Below are 19,856 nucleotides of genomic sequence, written 5' to 3' on the forward strand. Positions count from 1 at the left end.
AGTTCGTTCCAAATTGGAGTGGTTGGTGTATTGGGTAGTTCTAGAGATCGGATTTCACTCAAACTTAACCAAATGACTCCTCCCACCGTATTACGATGTTGCCCAAGTTTTGGGCTCGATCCGAAATCAATAGGTGTAAGAAATTGGACAATTCTAGTTCAAAGGCCGTTCGTTCCTAATTGTAGTGGTTGTTGTATTGCATAGTTCTAGAGATCGGATTTCACTCTAACTTAACCAAATGACTCCTCCCACCATATTCTGCTGTTGCCCAAGTTTTGGGCTTGGTTCGAAATCAATAGGGGTAAGAAATTGGACAATTCAAGTTCAAAGGCAGTTCGTTCCTCATTGGAGTGGTTGGTGTATTGCATAGTTCTAGAGATCGGATTTCACTCAAAATTCACCAAATGACACCTCCCACAATATTATGATGTTGCCCAAGTTTTGGGCTCGATCTGAAATCAATAGGGGTAAGAACTTGAACAATTCAAGTTCAAAATCAGTTCGTTCCTAATTGGAGTGGTTGGTGTATTCTATAGTTCTAGAGATCGGATTTCACTCAAAATTCACCAAATGACTCCTCCCACCATATTATGATCTTGCCCAAGTTTTCAGGATTGATCCGAAATCAAAAGGTGTAAGAAATTGGACAATTGAAGTTCAAAGGCAGTTCGTTCCAAATTGGAGTGGTTGGTATATTGGGTAGTTCTAGGGATCGGACTTCACTCAAAATTCACCAAATGACACCTCCCACCATATTATGATGTGGCCCAAGTTTTGGGCTCGATCCGAAATCAATAGGTGTAAGAAATTCGAAAACTCAAGTCCGTTCCTAATTGGAGTGGTTAGTTTATTCCATAGTTCGAGAGATCGGATTTCACTCAAAATTCACCAACTGACTAGTCCCACCATATTATGATGTTGCCCAAGTTTTCGGGATCGATCTGAAATCAATGGGTGTAAGAAATTGGACAATTAAAGTTCAAAGGCAGTTCGTTCCTAATTGGAGTGGTTGGTGTATTCCATAGTTCTAGAGATCGGATTTCACTCAAAATTCTCCAAACGACTCCTCCCACCATATTATGATGTTGCCCAAGTTTTTGTATCGATCCGAAATCAATAGGTGTAAGAAATTGGGCAATTTAAGTTCAAAGGCAGTTCGTTCCTAATCGGAGTGGTTGGTGTATACCACAGTTCTATAGATCGGATTTCACTCAAAATTCTCCAAATGACTCCTCCCCCCTTATTATGATGTTGCCCAAGTTTTGGGCCAGATCCGAAATCAAAATGTGTAAGAAATTGGACAATTCAAGTTCAAAGGCAGTTCGTTCCTAATTGGAGTGGTTGGTGTATTGGGTAGTTCTGGAGATCTGATTTCACTCAAAATTAACCAAATGACTCCTCCCATCATATTATGATGTTGCCCAAGTTCTGGATCGATCCGAAATCAATAGGTGTAAGAAATTGGACAATTCAAATTCAAAGGCAGTTCGTTCCTAATTGGAGTGGTCGGTATATTGGGTAGTTCTAGAGATCGGATTTCACTCAAAATTCACAAAATGACTCCTCCGACCATATTACGATGTTAACCAAGTTTTGGGCTCGTTCCGAAATCAATAGGGGTAAAAAATTGGACAATTCAAGTTCAAAGGCAGTTCATTCGTAATTGGAGTGGTTGGATTATTGCATAGTTCTAGCGATCGGATTTCACTCAAAATTACCCAAATGGCTCGTCCCACCACATTATGATTTTGCCCAAGTTATGGGCTCGATCCGAAATCAATAGGTGTATAAAATTGGACAATTCAAGTTCTTCCAAATTGGAGTGGTTGGTGTATTGGGAAGTTCTAGAGATCGAATTTCACTCAAACTTAACCAAATGACTCCTCCCACCATATTATGATGTTGCCCAAGTTTTGGGCTCGATCAGAAATCAACGGGTGTAAGAAATTGGACAATTCAAGTTCAAAGGCAGTTCGTTCCTGATTGGAGTGGTTGGTGTATTTAATAGTTCTAGGGATCGGATTTCACTCAAAATTCACCAAATGACTCCTTCCCCCCATATTATGATGTTGCCAAAGTTTTGTGCTCGATCCGAAATCAATAGGTGTAAGAAATTGGACAATTTAAGTTCGAAAGCAGTTCGTTCCTAATTGGAGTGGTTGGTGTATTGGATAGTTCCAGGGATCGGATTTCACTCAAACTTATCCAAATGACTCCTCCCACCATATTATGATGTTGCCCAAGTTTTGGTCTCAATCTGAAATCAATAGGTGTAAGAAATTGGACAATTCAAGTTCAAAGGTAGTTTGTTCCTAATTGGAGTGGTCGTTGTATTCCATAGTTCTAGCGATCGGATTTCACTCAAAATTCACCAAATGACTCCTCCCACTATATTATATTGTTCCCCAAGTTTTGGGCTCGATCTGAAATCAATAGGGGTAAGAAATTGTACAATTCAAGTTCAAAGGCAGTTCGTTCCTAGTTGGAGTGGTTGGTGTATTGGGTAGTTCTAGAGATCGGATTGCACTCAAACTTAACCAAATGACTCCTCCCACCATATTAAGATGTCGCCCAATTTTTGGCCTCGATCCGAAATCAATAGGTGTAAGAAATTGGGCAATCAAGTTCAAAGGCAGTTCATTCCTAATTGGAGTGGTTCGTGTATACCATAGTTCTAGAGATCGGATTTCACTCAAATTCCCCAAATGACTCCTCCCCCGATATTATGATTTTTCCCAAGTTTTGTGCTCGATCCGAAATCGATAGGTTTAAAAAATTGGACAATTCAAGTTCAAAGGCAATTTGTTCATAATTGGAGTGGTTGGTGTATTGGGTAGTTCTAGAGATCGGATTTCACTCGAAATCAACCAAATGACTCCACCCACCATATTGTACTGGTGCCCAAGTTTTGTGCTCGATCCAAAATCAATAGGTGTAAGAAATTGGACAATTCAAGTTCAAAGGCAGTTCGTTCCTAATTGGAGTGGTTGGTGTATTGGTTAGTTCTGGAGTTCGGATTTCACCCAAAATTAACCAAATGACTCCTCCCACCATATTATGATGTTGCCCATGTTTTGGGCTAGATCCGAAATCAATAGGTGTAAGAAATTGGGCAATTCAAGTTCAAGGGCAGTTCGCTCCCATTTGGAGTGGTTTGTGTTTTCCATAGTTCTAGGGATCGGATTTCACTCAAAATTCTCCAAATGACTCTTCCCACCATATTATGATGTTTCCCAAGTTTTGGGATGGGATCAATCCGAACCCAGTATGGGTAAGAAGTTGGACAATTCAAGTTGAAAGGCAGTTCGTTCCTAATTGGAGTGGGTCCTGTATTGGGTGGTTCTGGGGTTCGGATTTCACTCAAAATTAACCAAATGACTCCTCCCACCATATTATTACGTTGCCCAAGTTTTGGGATCGATCCGAAATCAATAGGTGTAAGAAATTGGACAATTCAAGTTCACAGGCAGTTTGTTCCTAATTGGAGTGGTTGGTGTATTCCATAGTTCTAGAGATCTAATTTCACTCAAAATTCACCAAATGACTCCACCCACCATATTAAATCTGATACATATGAGCTAGGATTCAATATGAATTATAATAACTTGAAATTGTATTCATATTTTCCATGCGTAACATTTGCAATACGTAATTGGATTATGCAAGTCATACATGGAACACAAATAGAAAAGACAAGAGAAAGGGCACCCAATCTACTCTAGACACCCTATCCAACTAAAACACCAACCAGAAGAACCATATAAATGAACGGTTCTTTTTATTTTCTGTTATCTTTTTTTTATCTTTTTTTTTTTCCTGTTATTTTTTTATCTTTTTTTAATGTTTCACCAAATAACATAACAGAGCAATCATTACATCAGATTTACTCATTGTTGACTTACATGTTTCTCCTGGGCAGCCTCACTGATCCATTGTTGATTCCTGTCTAGGTGTAGATCCCCCCAGTTATCAATGAAAGATGGGAGCTTTCCATTCTTTGTAAATTGAAAGAACAAATGAGTAGTCATCAAAACAACAAATCAATTTTGAAACATCAAATATTCTACTTCTCTTTCAATTTTCGTGTTCTATTCATTCCTTATCACTTCCATCATATAAATTCATTGTATTAAACAGAATTTAAATTAACAGTTTAAGTTTCAGTCAAATACATACTTTTGCTTTTGCTTGCACATGTTGTACAAATGGTTGTGCACCTCCTCTATGGCTATATTGTTGTTGTTTGCGATTGTTTGCATTAGCCATACAAATTTGCTATATTTAAAAATTATATTGCATTGCCAAATTAAACATGAATGGCAATAATAATTCATTATATAATATAACCAATCAATGAAACGCAAAAAATACAGATGTGTACCTGATAATTTGGATCCTTAAACAAATCGCAAAGCCAATTCCAATGAGAGAGGGGTCTACCATTCCATAAATCAGGCTTGGGGAACTTAGCTCGACCCTCTTCGGGTGTCTTACACTTTTTATAGTGGTCGTGCAACCTTTGCTTGAAGCGAGTGTAGGCGGTGCTCATCTTATCATCTATATAATCAATTAACATATCATCTTTTTCTAAATCCAAATCAAACTTAACCTGTATTAAAAATTAATAAATTTATATAAGTACTTCAAATTATCATAATAAAAACTGAGATTCATTTAAATAATAATGTTACCAGCAAAGCCTCCCTCAACTTTTTCTTGTCTGTCTCTGGAACTTTTTTCCATCCATCATGACATACTGGTGCATGACTCCTCACAATACAACCCACCTCAGTAGTGAACTTTCCTGATATTATGCGATTAATTGGGACCTGCAATATTGAGTTAAAGGGCAATGTAACCCTCTTCCCCCCATTGGCCTCAACATATTCATGTAGACCTTTTCCACATGATTTTCCTCGTGTCCGTTTCTTGTTAGAATCCTCGTTTAAGGTCTCTACATATAAAATCAAAATATAAACTATAAATATGATAATAAGCAAAATTAGGCAGCTGTTAACTATTATTAATTCATTGTTTAGGGATACCATCATGTGTAGTTAAAAAAATTAGCAGCACTACTGTTAATAATGTGAAAATTACAAAATATACCTGAACTTAGAGTTTGTGGTCCTGTCTGAGGTGCAAAGTGATCATCCATAACATCCTCAGCTCCTAATTGAGGTGGTAAAGGCTGCTGAGGAGGTGGTACTGCCTCTTGAGTAACATTTGGAAGAGGTTGTAATATGGGGCGCTTTCTTATCTTTTTCCCTCTTTGTTGTTGCCCTGCCATCTACATTAAAAAAACAAATACAGAACTCTGGAATATTAAAATAAGACATCATAAAACATTATAAGCAAGTTACTAGTAAATATACATGTAAAGCATCTGTAATATCCTCAGCTGCTAATTGAGATGGTAAAACTGGTTGTGGAGATGGTACTGCCTCTTTAGTAACATCTAGAGGAGGTTGTAATATGGGGCGCTTCCTCGTTCTTTTCCCTTTTTGTTGTTCGTTGGCCATCAACATTACAAAACTAATAAACAACTCTAGATAATTTAAGTAATACATCATAAAACATTATAAGTAGGTTACTAGCAGATTTCCACATCATACCAAATCATTAGTCTAAATCACTATATCTGTCACTATGTGCACTATCTTCCTCTTCTCCAGACGGTATTTCATCCTCTTCTGTATCATCGTCAATAAAATCAATTGTACTTGGTATGATTCTTTCCAAACTAATATTATCCACAACAATAGTTTCAGGTTCTTCATCATGTCTACATAATGATGAACCAGAACCATCATCATCACAATCCTCAACATCTGCATCATCATCATTATCGTTACCAAGCTCGATTTCTGCATCATTATCATTATTATCTTCATCACCATCATTAATATCGACATCTGCTTTTTCTGGAACGTCCCACAAGTGCCTATGCTCAAACCTATGAACAACTTTCCATCCAAGACCTAATTTTGGGTCATCCACATAAATCACTTGATGTGCTTGAGTTGGCAGCACATAAGGATCATCCTTGTACCACTGAGTATTTACGTTTACTGATGTGAGATGAAAATCATAGATAATTCCTTTCCTCTTGATATTTGTATTGTACCAATGACATTTGAAAAGAATGACTTTATATCGTATGAATTGGATCTTAACAACACTAATCAAATTACCATAAAAATTACAGTCTTCTCCATCATGCGACCCTATTGTTCTGACCCCACTATTTTGCGTTGTCCTGTATTGTTCCATATGTTTGACTGACCAACGAACCCCATTTGCCATACAACCAGTATATTGGACACACCGCGAATCCGGACCTTGAGCCAATGAATACAACTCTTCATCCACCAATTCAGATCCTTGACTATACAAATCAACCACCCGAGCTCTAAACCAATTAGGAAATAATTTCCTATGTCTCTCTGCTAAGTTGTCAAGAGTCTCTATTTCCAAAATTTGGTAATGCTCGCTACAAGAAAAAAATATTGGCAATTAGAGTTAATGCAATTAAAGGAAAGAAAACAGAACCAAAAAAATTGTATATTGTAAACATTACTTTCTAAAACTTTCAATCTCATCACAATTATCCAAGATGTACCAATAAGATGCCTCCTTCTCTTGTGAGGACATTTCAACCATTACGTGAGCACCAAATGTACGCACTTTCTGAGCAAACACATATAATTTTGCATCAGGTTCACCCCCATAGTCATTTTGTTCTGCTCGAGAGAAGGTAGTTTCAACATTACTTAGATACATGGAACAAAAAGTTAGGGACTCGTATGCAATGTATGCCTCCACAATGGAGCCTTCTGGCCTCGCTTTGTTTCGAACATATTTTTTATATGCTCCTAGCAACCTAAAAAAGAATAGAATAATTGCTTATTGGCCACAATGAAGAATCTGCCCAGACATTTAATACTCAATTAAAACTGAAAAATAGAGTTACCTCTCAATGGGATACATCCACCTATATCCCACTGGACCACCAAGTTTAGCCTCTTGTGGTAAGTGCACGGCTAAGTGAACCATGACGTCAAAGAATGCTGGTGGAAATATTTTCTCGAGCTTGCATAGTGTCATCACAATGTTTTCTTCCAAGTTATCCAAATCTGCAACTCTCAATGTCTTTGCACATATTTGTTGAAAGAAACTTGATAACTCCACAAGTGGGCTATATATTGATTTTTTCAAGTCTTTTCGAATTCCAACTGGAAGAACCCTTTGCATTAGCACATGGCAATCATGGCTTTTTAAACCTGAAACTGTCCCCTCATCAACATTCACATTCCATGATATATTTGATGCATACCCGTCTGGAAATTTCATAGATTTTAAGAATTCACAAAAAGCTCTACGTTCAGCTGGTTTGAACACATACTCCCCTCGAAATTTTTCCATCTTATTAGTCTTATCCCCCTTTGGCTTTAACCACAAGTGTTTCCTAATTTTCATGTCAGCCAAATCCAACCTTGCCTTGTACGTGTCCATGGATTTACCCTCTATACTCAATAATGTCCCAACAATGTTGTCACATATATTCTTCTCAATGTGCATAACGTCAAGATTATGTCTAATTTTTAACATAGGCCAATAATCAAGCTCGAAAAATATACTTTTTTTTGTCCAATTTAATTCAAAATCTTCCCTTCTCTTTCTCTTTTTGTTGTCTGGATGCTTACCAGGATTAGAAGGTAAGATGAGATCTAATTGGTCAAGTATGTCATGTCTAGAAAATTCCCTTGGAGAAGGTCTCATCTCTAACTTTCCATTAAATAATGGACTTTTTCTAAATGATGTTGGCTATCGTAAATCTCGCGGCCTGGTGCTCCGGGCTGAGGGGATATGCGACGACACGTGACGTCCTTCTTTTGGATGCGGTGCGGTTGTGCACGGGCGTGCCAGCACGGTCTACCATGCGTCGAGAGAGTGGTGTGTTTGGGTAAATGGTTAAGTGGTGCGCCTGTTTGAGTTCGACTTCTAATCAAACGATTGTGGTTGAGAGAGGAACTGATCTCGGCCGTCAGGTTCACGGCCTGAGCTACAAAGCCGTTTAGTGGTGGTGTTGATGGTGGGTTTTAGGCGGTGCTCTGGCGTGCTGCTCAGGGAGCGACGGTCGTATGATATATGGGGTGGATGAGAGAGTAACAGAGATGGTGCTTCGGCGCCTCGAAGATCAAGGGTCGTATGATATATTGATGAATGGATTTTCCTTACAATATATCACTACTCCTAGGAAAGCAAGTAAATGTATTGAAAGTGCATTACAAGAAATGAAAGACAGGAAAATATAATTTGCTCCGTAGGAAGCTTTTGGTTTGGTGTTTGAACCCTTTGAATGTAGCTTGAACTTGGTTTTTATAGGAGAGGTCCTGGAGGGACAATCGAGGCTGAAAGATCTGCGTGGTGGAGCCTGATCAGAGCAAGTGGGTAGTCCAATCGGCATTTGGGATCGTGAAGCATGGTGGTGTGACCCCCATAAATCCTGGTAAATCCTGGCCACCGCCCTGATCGTGGGTTCTGCGCCTTTGGCCGTGGGAACGCATTTAATGCCCTGGTCTGGTGGTTGGTGATCTGACCTCTCAAGTTGTAAGAATATTTGTGAGACTGTTTGCGCCTAACCACTCTGATTTCCATCACCAAACCCTGACTTTAGTCACTTCCCATCTTCCCTCGTGCATTAAATGCTTTTTTGCGGCTAGTGGGTTTGCTACAATAGAGGCGTTACTTCATTAAATGAAGTGTGGGACCCTGTTGCCACGTGGCGATTTAACCTTAATATCTTCGGCCGTGTTTCTTACGCCCTTCGGCCTCGGCCTATAATACTGCGGTCGCAAGGCCGAGAGGATCCTGCCTTCGCAGCTTTTCTTTTGTTTTCAGGCAGGCAAATGCCTAACGAACCGCCACGTTTCAGTCTATGGGTTGGTGCGAGGGCCAAGAGGAAGTCCTTTCGGTCAGTCCACGACCGAGAATTATTAGGGACAAACAAATGAATGATCCATAGATAAGTATCTGCGATGTCCAGTATAACAAACCTTACTCCTTATGCCGGTAGATGAAGCATCTTTATTGCACACGGGGCATGCCAAATAACCTTTGGTACTCTGTTAAGCTCATAATTTCATACATATACATGCCCTATTTACTTACTTCTTTTGCTTAGTTTCCTAGATTTCTAAGTTATTTGCCTCCCTTTGTGTGTTTTGTAGGCCAAAAGAGCAAGAGAGCATAATTCATGCAATTCAAGCATGTTAAGGCCTAATTTGGATGAATGGGAGAAGAGCTTAAAGACAAACTCATTTTTCCTACAACCCCTTGCCAGTCCAGTTTCGTGGGTCACATTGAAAGATCTGTTTCAGCAACCTACACAGCTCGGATGAGGCCGCATTCTTCATGAAAGTTGTTCCAATGGGTGTGTACTATAACATATCCAAACTTCAACCCCATTAGATAAATCTGTAGTCCGTCACCTAGAAAACACAGACCCATGCTCAGGATGGATTTTTGTCAGCGAGCAAAACGAGTTAACAATTTGTTTCGGCCTTAACTTCCTCCTCCGAGCCTGGATTGGGCCAGTACTTGTGCGGTTGGATCATACACATTCTGAACTTCACAATGGACATCTTAAAGTCTTCATTTGATTCAGCCTAGCCCAATTCGTAAGCCCTTGAAGTTGCTGGTCATGCTGACATAAGGATGAGCTGGTTGGAAGCTTGGTCATGGTGAGCTAGGCATGAGCTATTGTAGCTGGTTGGAAGCTTGGTCATGGTGACATGAAGATGAGCTAGGGCTGCTGGTGGGATTTATTGGTGAAGTGCATCAACCAATTCAGATTTTATAATGCAAGTGTTGTATGCATTAGTGAAGTGCATCAACCAAATCAGATTTTATAATGCAAGTGTTGTATGCATTAGCCATATTGAATTCAGATTTATCACTCCCCTCTCCCTATAAATACCACATCCATTCCACATTCAAGACACAACAAATCCTGGGATTCACAACCCCACAATTCACTCCAACCATCCTCAAACACTCTCACAATCCCAAACACTCCAACAATCACCAAAACAACTCCAGCTTTCTTCTCTTCCATTTCCCTACGAATTTCATCTTCCTTAGCCATCACCACTCACTCAAACTCATCCCAAATCACCTCCATATCCTTCATACATCTTTCTAGAAGTGGGGAAGCTCTTGGAGAAGCATTAGAAGTGGAGAAGCACTTGGAGAAGCCTTGGACACCACAAGAACTTCAGAAAAAGGGTTTTTCTACTCTTATTGCATTCATTATGTTTTCTCATTTCTGTTCAAGTCTCTTTTCCATTATGAGTAGCTATATCCATAACTAGGGCTTCGATGTAACCTAACATGAATATTCTGGGTTTATAAGTTTGGAGTTTCAAGTTTGATTCATGATTCATGTTCTTATTCATTATGCTTATAAGTTAACATGCTTGTTTGAATGATTGATCACCGTTAGAACTTGTTTGTTAACTATCTTGGTTTGAATTAAGAGTATACACCATGCTTTAATTCGAATTGAACTATGAATAGGAAGAGTATGCATGGACATTCGACAACAGGGATTAGATACATACTTGGTTGTTTAAAATGTTCTTCTATGCTTAATGGGTTCCTAATGCTTAATTTTAGGTTAGACAACAAATGATCAAATTAGGGAATTAGGAACACAAGGTTAGGACCAAACACCATGGCCTAATCATACTTTAGCTAGAATCAATCTTTGAATCTGAATTAGACTTGTTACTTGAATCTTTATAACCCAGAATTGAATTGTTATGGTGAATCGAATGCCCTAGTCTCCAAACCTGTGTTTAAACCTTCAAAACCACCCTTTGTTACTTTTGTTTACTTGCTTTCCGTTGCAATTTCAGTTTGTTCATTTCTTTCTATAATCACAAGCATTCTCACTTCAAAGTTCATTTTAATCTTGCTGCATTTGTTTTCAAACTCACTCTTGCTTTAAATTCTGTTTTAGATTTAACTTCCTAACTTCTTGAATTCGGTAATCTAAAGTACATAACTAATTTGAACTTCTCAGTCTTCGTGGGTACGACCTCGTACTTGTCTTGCTATACTACTAATTGCCCCGTACAATTGCGAGTTAACATATTATTAACAACATACTCCAACAGGATAAATTTGCATAAGCCGGAAAGTCATTGATAGTCCAAATCACAGCTGCATGCATATTAAATGCATACTCACTCACTTTATCATAGGTTTGAATACCATCTTCCCATAGTTCCTTAAGCTCATCAATTAGTGGCTGCATATACACGTCAAGGTCTTTTCCTGGTGCTTTTGGTCCAGGAATTAACAAGGTCATCATTGAATATGGTTTTTTCATGCACATCCATGGCGGCAAGTTGTATGGTACAAGTATCACAGGCGACATACTATAAGATGTGCTCATATTCCCAAAAGGATTAAACCCATCAGTTGCAAGGCCTAATCTAAGATTTTGAGGGTCTTCAGCAAACTCAGCATATCTTTTATCAAATTCTTTCCAAGCAATAGAGTCCGCAGGATGCCTCATAACACCTTCTTCCTCAATTCTTTTATCTTTGTGCCACCTCATAGCATTAGCAGTGTGCCTGGACATGAATAGTCTTTGTAATCTGTCCTTAAGTGGGAGATAGCGCAACACCTTTTTCCTTTGCTTGAACTCACTGTGCTTATATCTTGGCTCATTACAAAAAGGACACTTGTCTTTTTTTTCATGCTCCTTATAAAATAAAACACAATCATTTATACATGCATGAATGTTTTCATACCCCAAGCCAAGACCTCTCAACATTTTCTTGCATGCATTGTAAGATTCAGGAAGATAATTAGGTTTAGGACACATCCGCCTTTTGATTTCTAGCGTCCTATCAAAAGACTTGTTAGTCCATTGACTATCAACCTTGCAATGAAGCAACTCCACAACAGTGGTCAAAACAGTGAAATCAGTGCATCCGTCGTAAAGAGGTCGTTGAGCCTCACGAAGCAACCTCTCATAATTATCAACATTAGCTCTATGATTGGTTGCTGCAACACCCATTATACTATCCTCATTGCCCATTACATAATTTTCCTCCTCTATCGGTTCTTTATCACCATCCATTCTATGAAAAACATCATCAATCATATTAAACAAGCCGCTATTCACTTCATTAGTACGCACCTGAACTGGGGGAATCAAACCACGACCAGTCATGTATTCTCCATGATACACCCATAAATCATAAGTCACTGACATCCCAAACTTCAACAGATGAACATAAACCACCTCCAAAGAGTGCCAAAATAAATTTTGGCAATTCTTGCATGGACATAATGTCTCATTCATGCTATTGACATGGTGTCATGCAACATCAATGAATGAATTAACCCCATCTGAATACTCCTCAGTACGTGGATTGCGATTACAAATCCACTGCCTATCCATATTGGGCTCCTCAAACCAGATGAGTTCTTCTCTTTTGTGGGCGGTGGTGAGCAGCTCTAACACTATGCTTTCAATTTCAGAAAAAATAAGACATTCTCTAACTAGACAATATATATATATACATAACTATGATATAATATCACAAAAAATTTCTTTTTAACCAAAAAGAAATGAACAAGTTATATTCAGCCAACAAATTAATAAAGCCTTATCAATTTTAAAATTTCCAACCACATAAGATAGCATGTGGTTTCCAGATTTTGATAAACACAAAATTCAACCAATGGAATCAAGTTTTTTGAAAATCCCTAAACCAGAGACAACAAAGAACAATACCAAATGCCCAACCTTAACAAATGAAGAATTTATAGTGAAACCCAACAAATTACATATTTTAGCAGACCAATGCTTCCAAAAAGACATAAATGTATAAAAAGAACAAGGCTTCTCAATCATATTAATGATAAAATTTTATCAAAATCAACCAATCAGTTATATTAAAACAAAAACAAAAGCTGAACAAGTTATATGCAGACAACATATTTAGTAAAGCCTTATAAACAAGGAGCATACCCACAATATTTGTAAATAAGTTAACCACATATTAGCGTAGTGACAAATATACCTTATCCAACAAATTCTTTGAAGAACCTGCAAAGAAGAAGAGACCAAAAAAAAAATAAGGAAATGAAACTCTGAAAAACAGAGTGAAACTAGAGAAAAAGAAAGGCTTTTTATCCAAAGAAGTAGGAAATTTTGCAGATTAAATACCTTATCCAACAAAAAATTTTGTAAAGAAACGAAAGAAAAAAAAAAGGGGTAAATGAAACCAATAAAAAAAAACCAAGTGAAAACTAGAAAAGAAAGCTTTTTTTTACCCAAAATGAGAAAGACAACAGTTTAATGGTGTGGTTGGGATTACCAATTCTATGTGATGGCCATGGTGCTGGAAAAACAGAGAATGAGTGGGTCTTTGGTCTCTTCGTGCTACAAGAAAAATGAGAAGTTGGGATTAGAAAAGAAATGAAAAATGAAAAATTAAACAAAAAACTGAGAAATAAAGACCATATCTTCCAACTAACCTATGTGGGTGGGGTGGCCTTCGGTTTTTCTCTATGATTGAGAGAAAGTAAGAGGGTTAAATGGGGTTAGAAAGGAGACGAAGGAGGAGCTGGGACAAGCACCGAAGGTCTAAGTTAGAAAGGAGATTATAGAATTTTGAGATAGAGTTGAGTGCCTTGGAAATATCACATATATTTTTTTTCTTTGTGGGTTTTGTGCATACACTACTACAAAAATTGAAATAGACGACGGGGAAACGCCGTCGTCTTTTTCTTTTTCAAACCGTCGTTAAATCGACAGTCGTCTTTTTGAAAGTCAAACTACGACGGTAATTCACCGTCGTCTATTATATGTAAAAACGACGGTTTTTAAAAGAACCGTCGTCTATTACATGTAAAGACGACACTTTTTCTGAAAAAAACGTCGTTATTGAATGTAAAGACGACACTTTTTTTTATAGAACCGTCGTCTATTAAATATAAAGACGACACTTTTTCTGAAAAAACCGTCGTCTATTTAATGTAAAGACGACACTTTTTCTGAAAAAACCGTCGTCTATTTAAATGTAAAGACGACACTTTTTATGAAAAAACCGTCGTCTATTTAATGTAAAGACGACACTTTTTCTGAAAAAAACCGTCGTCTATTTAAATGTAAAGACGACACTTTTTCTGAAAAAACCGTCGTCTATTTAAATGTAAAGATGACACTTTTTCTTAAAAAATCGTCGTTTATTATATCCAAAGATGTCTATTAAATCTAAAAAAGACGGTTTTGTTCCAAAAAATCACCGTTTATTACTTGTAAAAATGATGTACTAATTTCATTTTAGATATCCTAAAAAATTATTTCTTTCATAAAACTTGAAGATTCAATTGTAATTACATTGTTTACCAATCTTGATTCCTACTATATCCATACAAAATACCATATTTATAACATTATACCCTATAATTACAAAATACCATATCCAAAGCATTAACCTATGGTTGTTGTATCTTCCACAATTTGTACTTGTTCTCCACATTCAGCTGTCATCTTGGAGTAGTGTTCTAAGTCATCTTGGTCAAATGGATCTTATATTCTTCTAAGTTGTCATCTTGGCCTTTGAGCTACACTTGATATAAGCTGCAGCACCTATTTGCCATGTCATCTTACCTGAGCAATCAAAAACCACAATAAGATTACATTATCTTGCTGTCATTTTAACTAACAAAAAATATGCATAAGCTTATGCAGGAAAAGTTCATTTGTAACACAATACAGAAGAACATTTTGACTAACTTAGAGTTTCTTTTGTGACGTGGATGGCGAGCTCACCAAGAAGGCGCGATGGAGATCTGTCATCGAACCTCAAGCGACATCGAAGACCAAATCTGATGTTCTAGGATTTTCCCATCTCGCAAGGTCTCTAGATATGTTTTCAAGGTCATCTTAACTAACAAAAAATATGCATCATCTATACAAGCATAAGCTTATGCAAGAAAAGTTCATTTGTAACACAATACAGAAGAACATTTTGACTAACTTAGAGTTGCTTCTGTGACGTGAATGGCGAGAGCTCACCAAGAAGGCGTGATGGAGATCTGTCATCGAACCTCAGGCGACATCGAAGACCAGATCTGATGTTCTAGGATTTTCCCATCTCGCAAGGTCTCTAGATATGTTTTCAAGGACATCGTCGTCGTTGACTGTGAATATGGCGTCGATGGCGGCTAGTGATGACTGATGCAAAGAACGATGGCGTTGATGGCATTGATGGCGTCGCTGCGTCGATGGCGTTGACGGCGTCGCTGCTTCGATGGCGTCGATGGCTGGTAGGTACGTATGAGGAGTAGAAAGGTGAGAGATGGAGTGTTTCAGATAGCTCAGGAGGGTTTCAAGAAGAGAGGAGCTCAGGAGGTTTCAAGGAGGGAGAGATAAAGTTTTCAGAGACGAGGGAAAATCTGAAAATTTGTCGAGCGCGAATTCACTTAAGTGGCCTTTTTTTAGCGTGTTTTAAAAGACGACGCTTGTTAATGAGAGATAAGGTTTTCAAAGACGGGGGAAAATTTGAAAATTTGTCGAGCGCGAATTCACTTAAGCGGCCTTTTTTTAGCGTGTTTTAAAAGACGACGCTTTTTATAAAAAAATCGTCATCTTTACATATAATAGACGACCCTTTTTAAAAAAAAAACCGTCATCTTTACATATAATAGACGACCCTTTTCATAAAAAACCGTCGTCTTTACATAATCCGTCATTCGTTTGTTTTAAAATTAAGTCGTTTATTATGATTTACAACGTCTTTAATTTCTTAATGCCGACGTGGTTTGTGGGTTTTATTAATAATATTTTATTCTATTTAATTCAAAATATTCATAATAAATTTAAAATAAATCCAAAAAATGCAACGTCAACTCCTATGAAGTCATTGAGATATTTTCTTCCCCCTTAAGCTTTAAAAAATTAAGTTTGAGTTATACAAATTTAAAATTACCACAAAAAAGAAAAATGTTTTCATGAATCACAACATCACTTCTACTTTAATGGTTTAGGGTTTAGGGTTTAGGGGGATAAAGGTTTATTTTTGGGGTTTAGGGTTTATGGTTAATATATATTAGGCCGTAAAACCATAATCCCTTTTCTAAAATTATTTAAACATATATATATAATTTAGGGTTTATATTTTATGGTTTAGGGTTTAGGGTATAAATGTAATAAGCGTCATGTTTATTTATATTGTTAACAACGGTTTTTTTGTTTTCCGTCGATGATTATCGAAGAGCGCATTTCTAAACCATGATTTCTTTAAAATGACGTTGTACACACATAACAACGTCATAGTTTTTTAAAAAGCGACGTAAAAGGTTTTTCAAACGACGCTATTTTTCAAACCGTCGTCTTTACATATAATAGACAACCCTTTTTATTAAAAAACTGTCGTCTTTACTTCATAATAGACGACCCTTTTTATAAAAAAACCGTCGTCTTTACATATAATAGACGACCCTTTTTATAAAAAAAACCGTCGTCTTTACATATAATAGACGACCCTTTTTATAAAAAAACCGTCGTCTTTACTTATAATAGACGACCCTTTTTATAAAAAAAACCGTCGTCTTTACATATAATAGACGACCCTTTTTATAAAAAAACCATCGTCTTTACTTATAATAGACGACCCTTTTTATAAAAAACCGTCGTCTTTACATATAATAGACGACCCTTTTTATAAAAAAATCGTCGTCTTTACTTAATAATAGATGACCCTTTTTATATGAAAACCGTCGTCTTTACTTATAATAGACGACCCTTTTTATAAAAAACCGTCGTCTTTACATATAATAGACGACCCTTTTTATAAAAAAAACCGTCGTCTTTACTTAATAATAGACGACCCTTTTTATATGAAAACCGTCGTCTTTACATATAATAGACGACCCTTTTTATATGAAAACCGTCGTCTTTACTTCATAATAGACGACCTTTTTTATAAAAAAAACCGTCATCTTTACATATAATAGACGACAGTTCTTTCAAAACAACCATGTCTTTACCAAAAAAAGGACACTTGATTTTTAAAAGACGACGCTTGTCATACCTGCTGTCGTTGTTTTTTGGTCAGATTTTAACTCTAAAGAAAAGCTTTTTAATAAGACGACGCTTTTTTATTTGTGTGCGTCGTTATAAAAAAATTCTCAACAGTATCTCCATTTTTTAGTTGTTTAAGTCACTTATCCACGACGGTTTTTTGTTACCGTCGTCTTTTTAAAACCAACGACGGTTTTTTGTTCTACCGTTGTCTTTTGCCCTTTTTGTAGTAGTGATAAAAATGAATAGGCAACAATACCAATTGTTATTTATTTTGATTAGATTCCTTGGTTTTATTAAAAGACAAGGAAACCAATTCCTTGCCTCATGTATTTGACACGTTGTTGCACTTTCTCTCTAAGTCCTCTCCTTATAATTTAAGCAACGATAAAAAATTGTTGTCCATAGCTATACACAAGCACACATCTACTTGTTGCCTATTACATTTTCATTCTGGCGGCAAATTTCCCCTCCATGAAATTGGCAACAAAATGAAATCAATAAGCGAGGATCCAGGTTTCCCGCGTTCACAGATGTCAGATTGCGCAAGGACTTTAAAAAGTTGTTGCCTATTGTAGTTATAGGCAAGGAGATTTTAGTCGTTGCCTAATGTTTCGTTGCCAAATCCATGTTTTCTTGTAGTGAGTGGTTGGTGTATTCCATAGTTCTAGAGATCGGATTTGACTCAAAAGTCATCAAATGACTCCTCCCCCCATATTGTGATGTTGCCCAAGTTTTGGGCTCGATCCGAAATCAATAGGTGTAAGAAATTGGACAATTCAAGTTCAAAGGGAGTTCGTTCCTAATTGGAGTGGTTAGAGTATTGGGTAGTTCTAGAGATCCGATTTCACTCAAAATTAACCAATTGACTCCTCCCACCATACTATGATGTTGCCCATGATTTGGGCTAGATCCGAAATCAGTAGGTGTAAGAAATTGGACAATTCAAGTTCAAAGGCAGTTCGTTCCAAATTGGAGTGGTTGGAGTATTGGGTAGTTCTGAGGATCAGATTTCACTCAAAATTCACCAACTGACTCCTCCCACCATATTATATGTTGGCCAAGTTTTGGGCTCGATCCGAAATCAATAGGGGTAAGAAATTGGACAATTCAAGTTCAAAGGCAGTTCGCTCCTAATAGGAGTGGTTGGGGTATTGGGTAGTTCTAGGGATCGGATTTCACTCAAAATTAACCAACTGACTCCACCCACCATACTATGACGTTGCTCATGATTTGGGCTCGATTCGAAATCAATAGGTGTAAGAAATTGGACAATTCAAGTTCAAAGGCAGTTTGTTCCTAATTGGAGTGGTTGGGGTATTGGGTAGTTCTAGGATTCGGATTTCACTCAAACTTAACCAAATGACTCCTCCCACCATATTATGATGTTGCCCAAGTTTTGGGCTCGAAACGAAATCAGTAGGTGTAAGAAATTGGACAATTCAAGTTCAAAGGCAGTTCGTTCCTAGTTGGAGTGGTTTGTGTATTCCATAGTTCTGGAGATCGGATTGCAATCAAACTTAACCAAATGATTCCTCCCACCATATTCTGACGTTGCCCAAGTTTTGGGCATGATCCGAAATCAATGGGTGTAAGGAATTGGACAATTCAAGTTCAAAGGGAGTTCGTTCCTAATTGGAGTGGTTGGTGTATTGGGTAGTTCTAGAGATCGGATTTCACTCAAAATTAACCAAATGACTCCTCCCACCATATTATGATGTTGCCCAAGTTGTGGGCTCGATCAGAAAGCAATAGGTGTAAGAAATTGGACAATTCAAGTTCAAAGGCAGTTCGTTCCTAATTGAAGTGGTTGGTGTATTGGGTAGTTCTAGAGATCGGATTTCACTAAAACTTAACCAAATGACTCCTCCCACCATGTTATGATGTTGCCCAAGTTTTGGGCTCGATCCGAAATCAATAGGTGTAACAAATTGGACAATTCAAGTTCAAAGGCAGTTCGTTCCTAATTGAAGTGGTTGGCGTATTGGGTAGTTCTAGAGATCCGATTTCACTCAAAATTAACCAAACGACTCCTCCCACCATATTTTGATGTTGCCCATGATTTGGGCTCGATCCGAAATCAGTAGGTGTAAGAAATTGGACAATTCAGGTTCAAAGGCAGTTCGTTCCATATTGGTGTGGTTGGAGTATTGGGTAGTCCTAGGCATTGGATTTCACTCAAAATTAACCAACTGACTCCTCCCACCATATTATATGTTAGCCAAGTTTTGGGCTCAATCCGAAATCAATAGGTGTAAGAAATTGGACAATTCAAGTTCAAAGGCAGTTTGTTCCTAATTGGAGTGGTTGGGGTATTGGGTAGTTCTAGGATTCGGATTTCACTCAAACTTAACCAAATGACTCCTCCCACCATATTATGATGTTGCCCAAGTTTTGGGCTCGAAACGAAATCAGTAGGTGTAAGAAATTGGACAATTCAAGTTCAAAGGCAGTTCGTTCCTAGTTGGAGTGGTTTGTGTATTCCATAGTTCTGGAGATCGGATTGCAATCAAACTTAACCAAATGATTCCTCCCACCATATTCTGACGTTGCCCAAGTTTTGGGCATGATCCGAAATCAATGGGTGTAAGGAATTGGACAATTCAAGTTCAAAGGGAGTTCGTTCCTAATTGGAGTGGTTGGTGTATTGGGTAGTTCTAGAGATCGGATTTCACTCAAAATTAACCAAATGACTCCTCCCACCATATTATGATGTTGCCCAAGTTGTGGGCTCGATCAG

At 37.7% G+C, this 19,856-nt stretch overlaps 1 protein-coding gene across 1 annotated transcript; it reads right to left on the reverse strand.

Moving 5' to 3' along the window:
* Positions 1-3,887: 3,887 nt before the first annotated feature.
* LOC148293060 (uncharacterized) lies at positions 3,888-12,250 on the reverse strand. The gene is made up of 10 exons (XM_088244562.1): positions 11,172-12,250; positions 9,012-9,126; positions 6,974-7,827; positions 6,581-6,883; positions 5,637-6,493; positions 5,376-5,548; positions 5,110-5,290; positions 4,692-4,954; positions 4,382-4,609; positions 3,888-3,995 (listed from the first exon to the last, which is right to left on the reverse strand). Exons 1-10 carry the CDS (start codon positions 12,248-12,250, stop codon positions 3,888-3,890), a joined length of 4,161 nt encoding a protein of 1,386 aa, XP_088100688.1.
* Positions 12,251-19,856: the final 7,606 nt, after the last annotated feature.

The sequence above is a fragment of the Prunus avium genome, chromosome 7, assembly GCF_965620075.1.
Source record: "Prunus avium chromosome 7, drPruAviu1.hap1.1, whole genome shotgun sequence".
NCBI lineage: Eukaryota > Viridiplantae > Streptophyta > Magnoliopsida > Rosales > Rosaceae > Prunus > Prunus avium.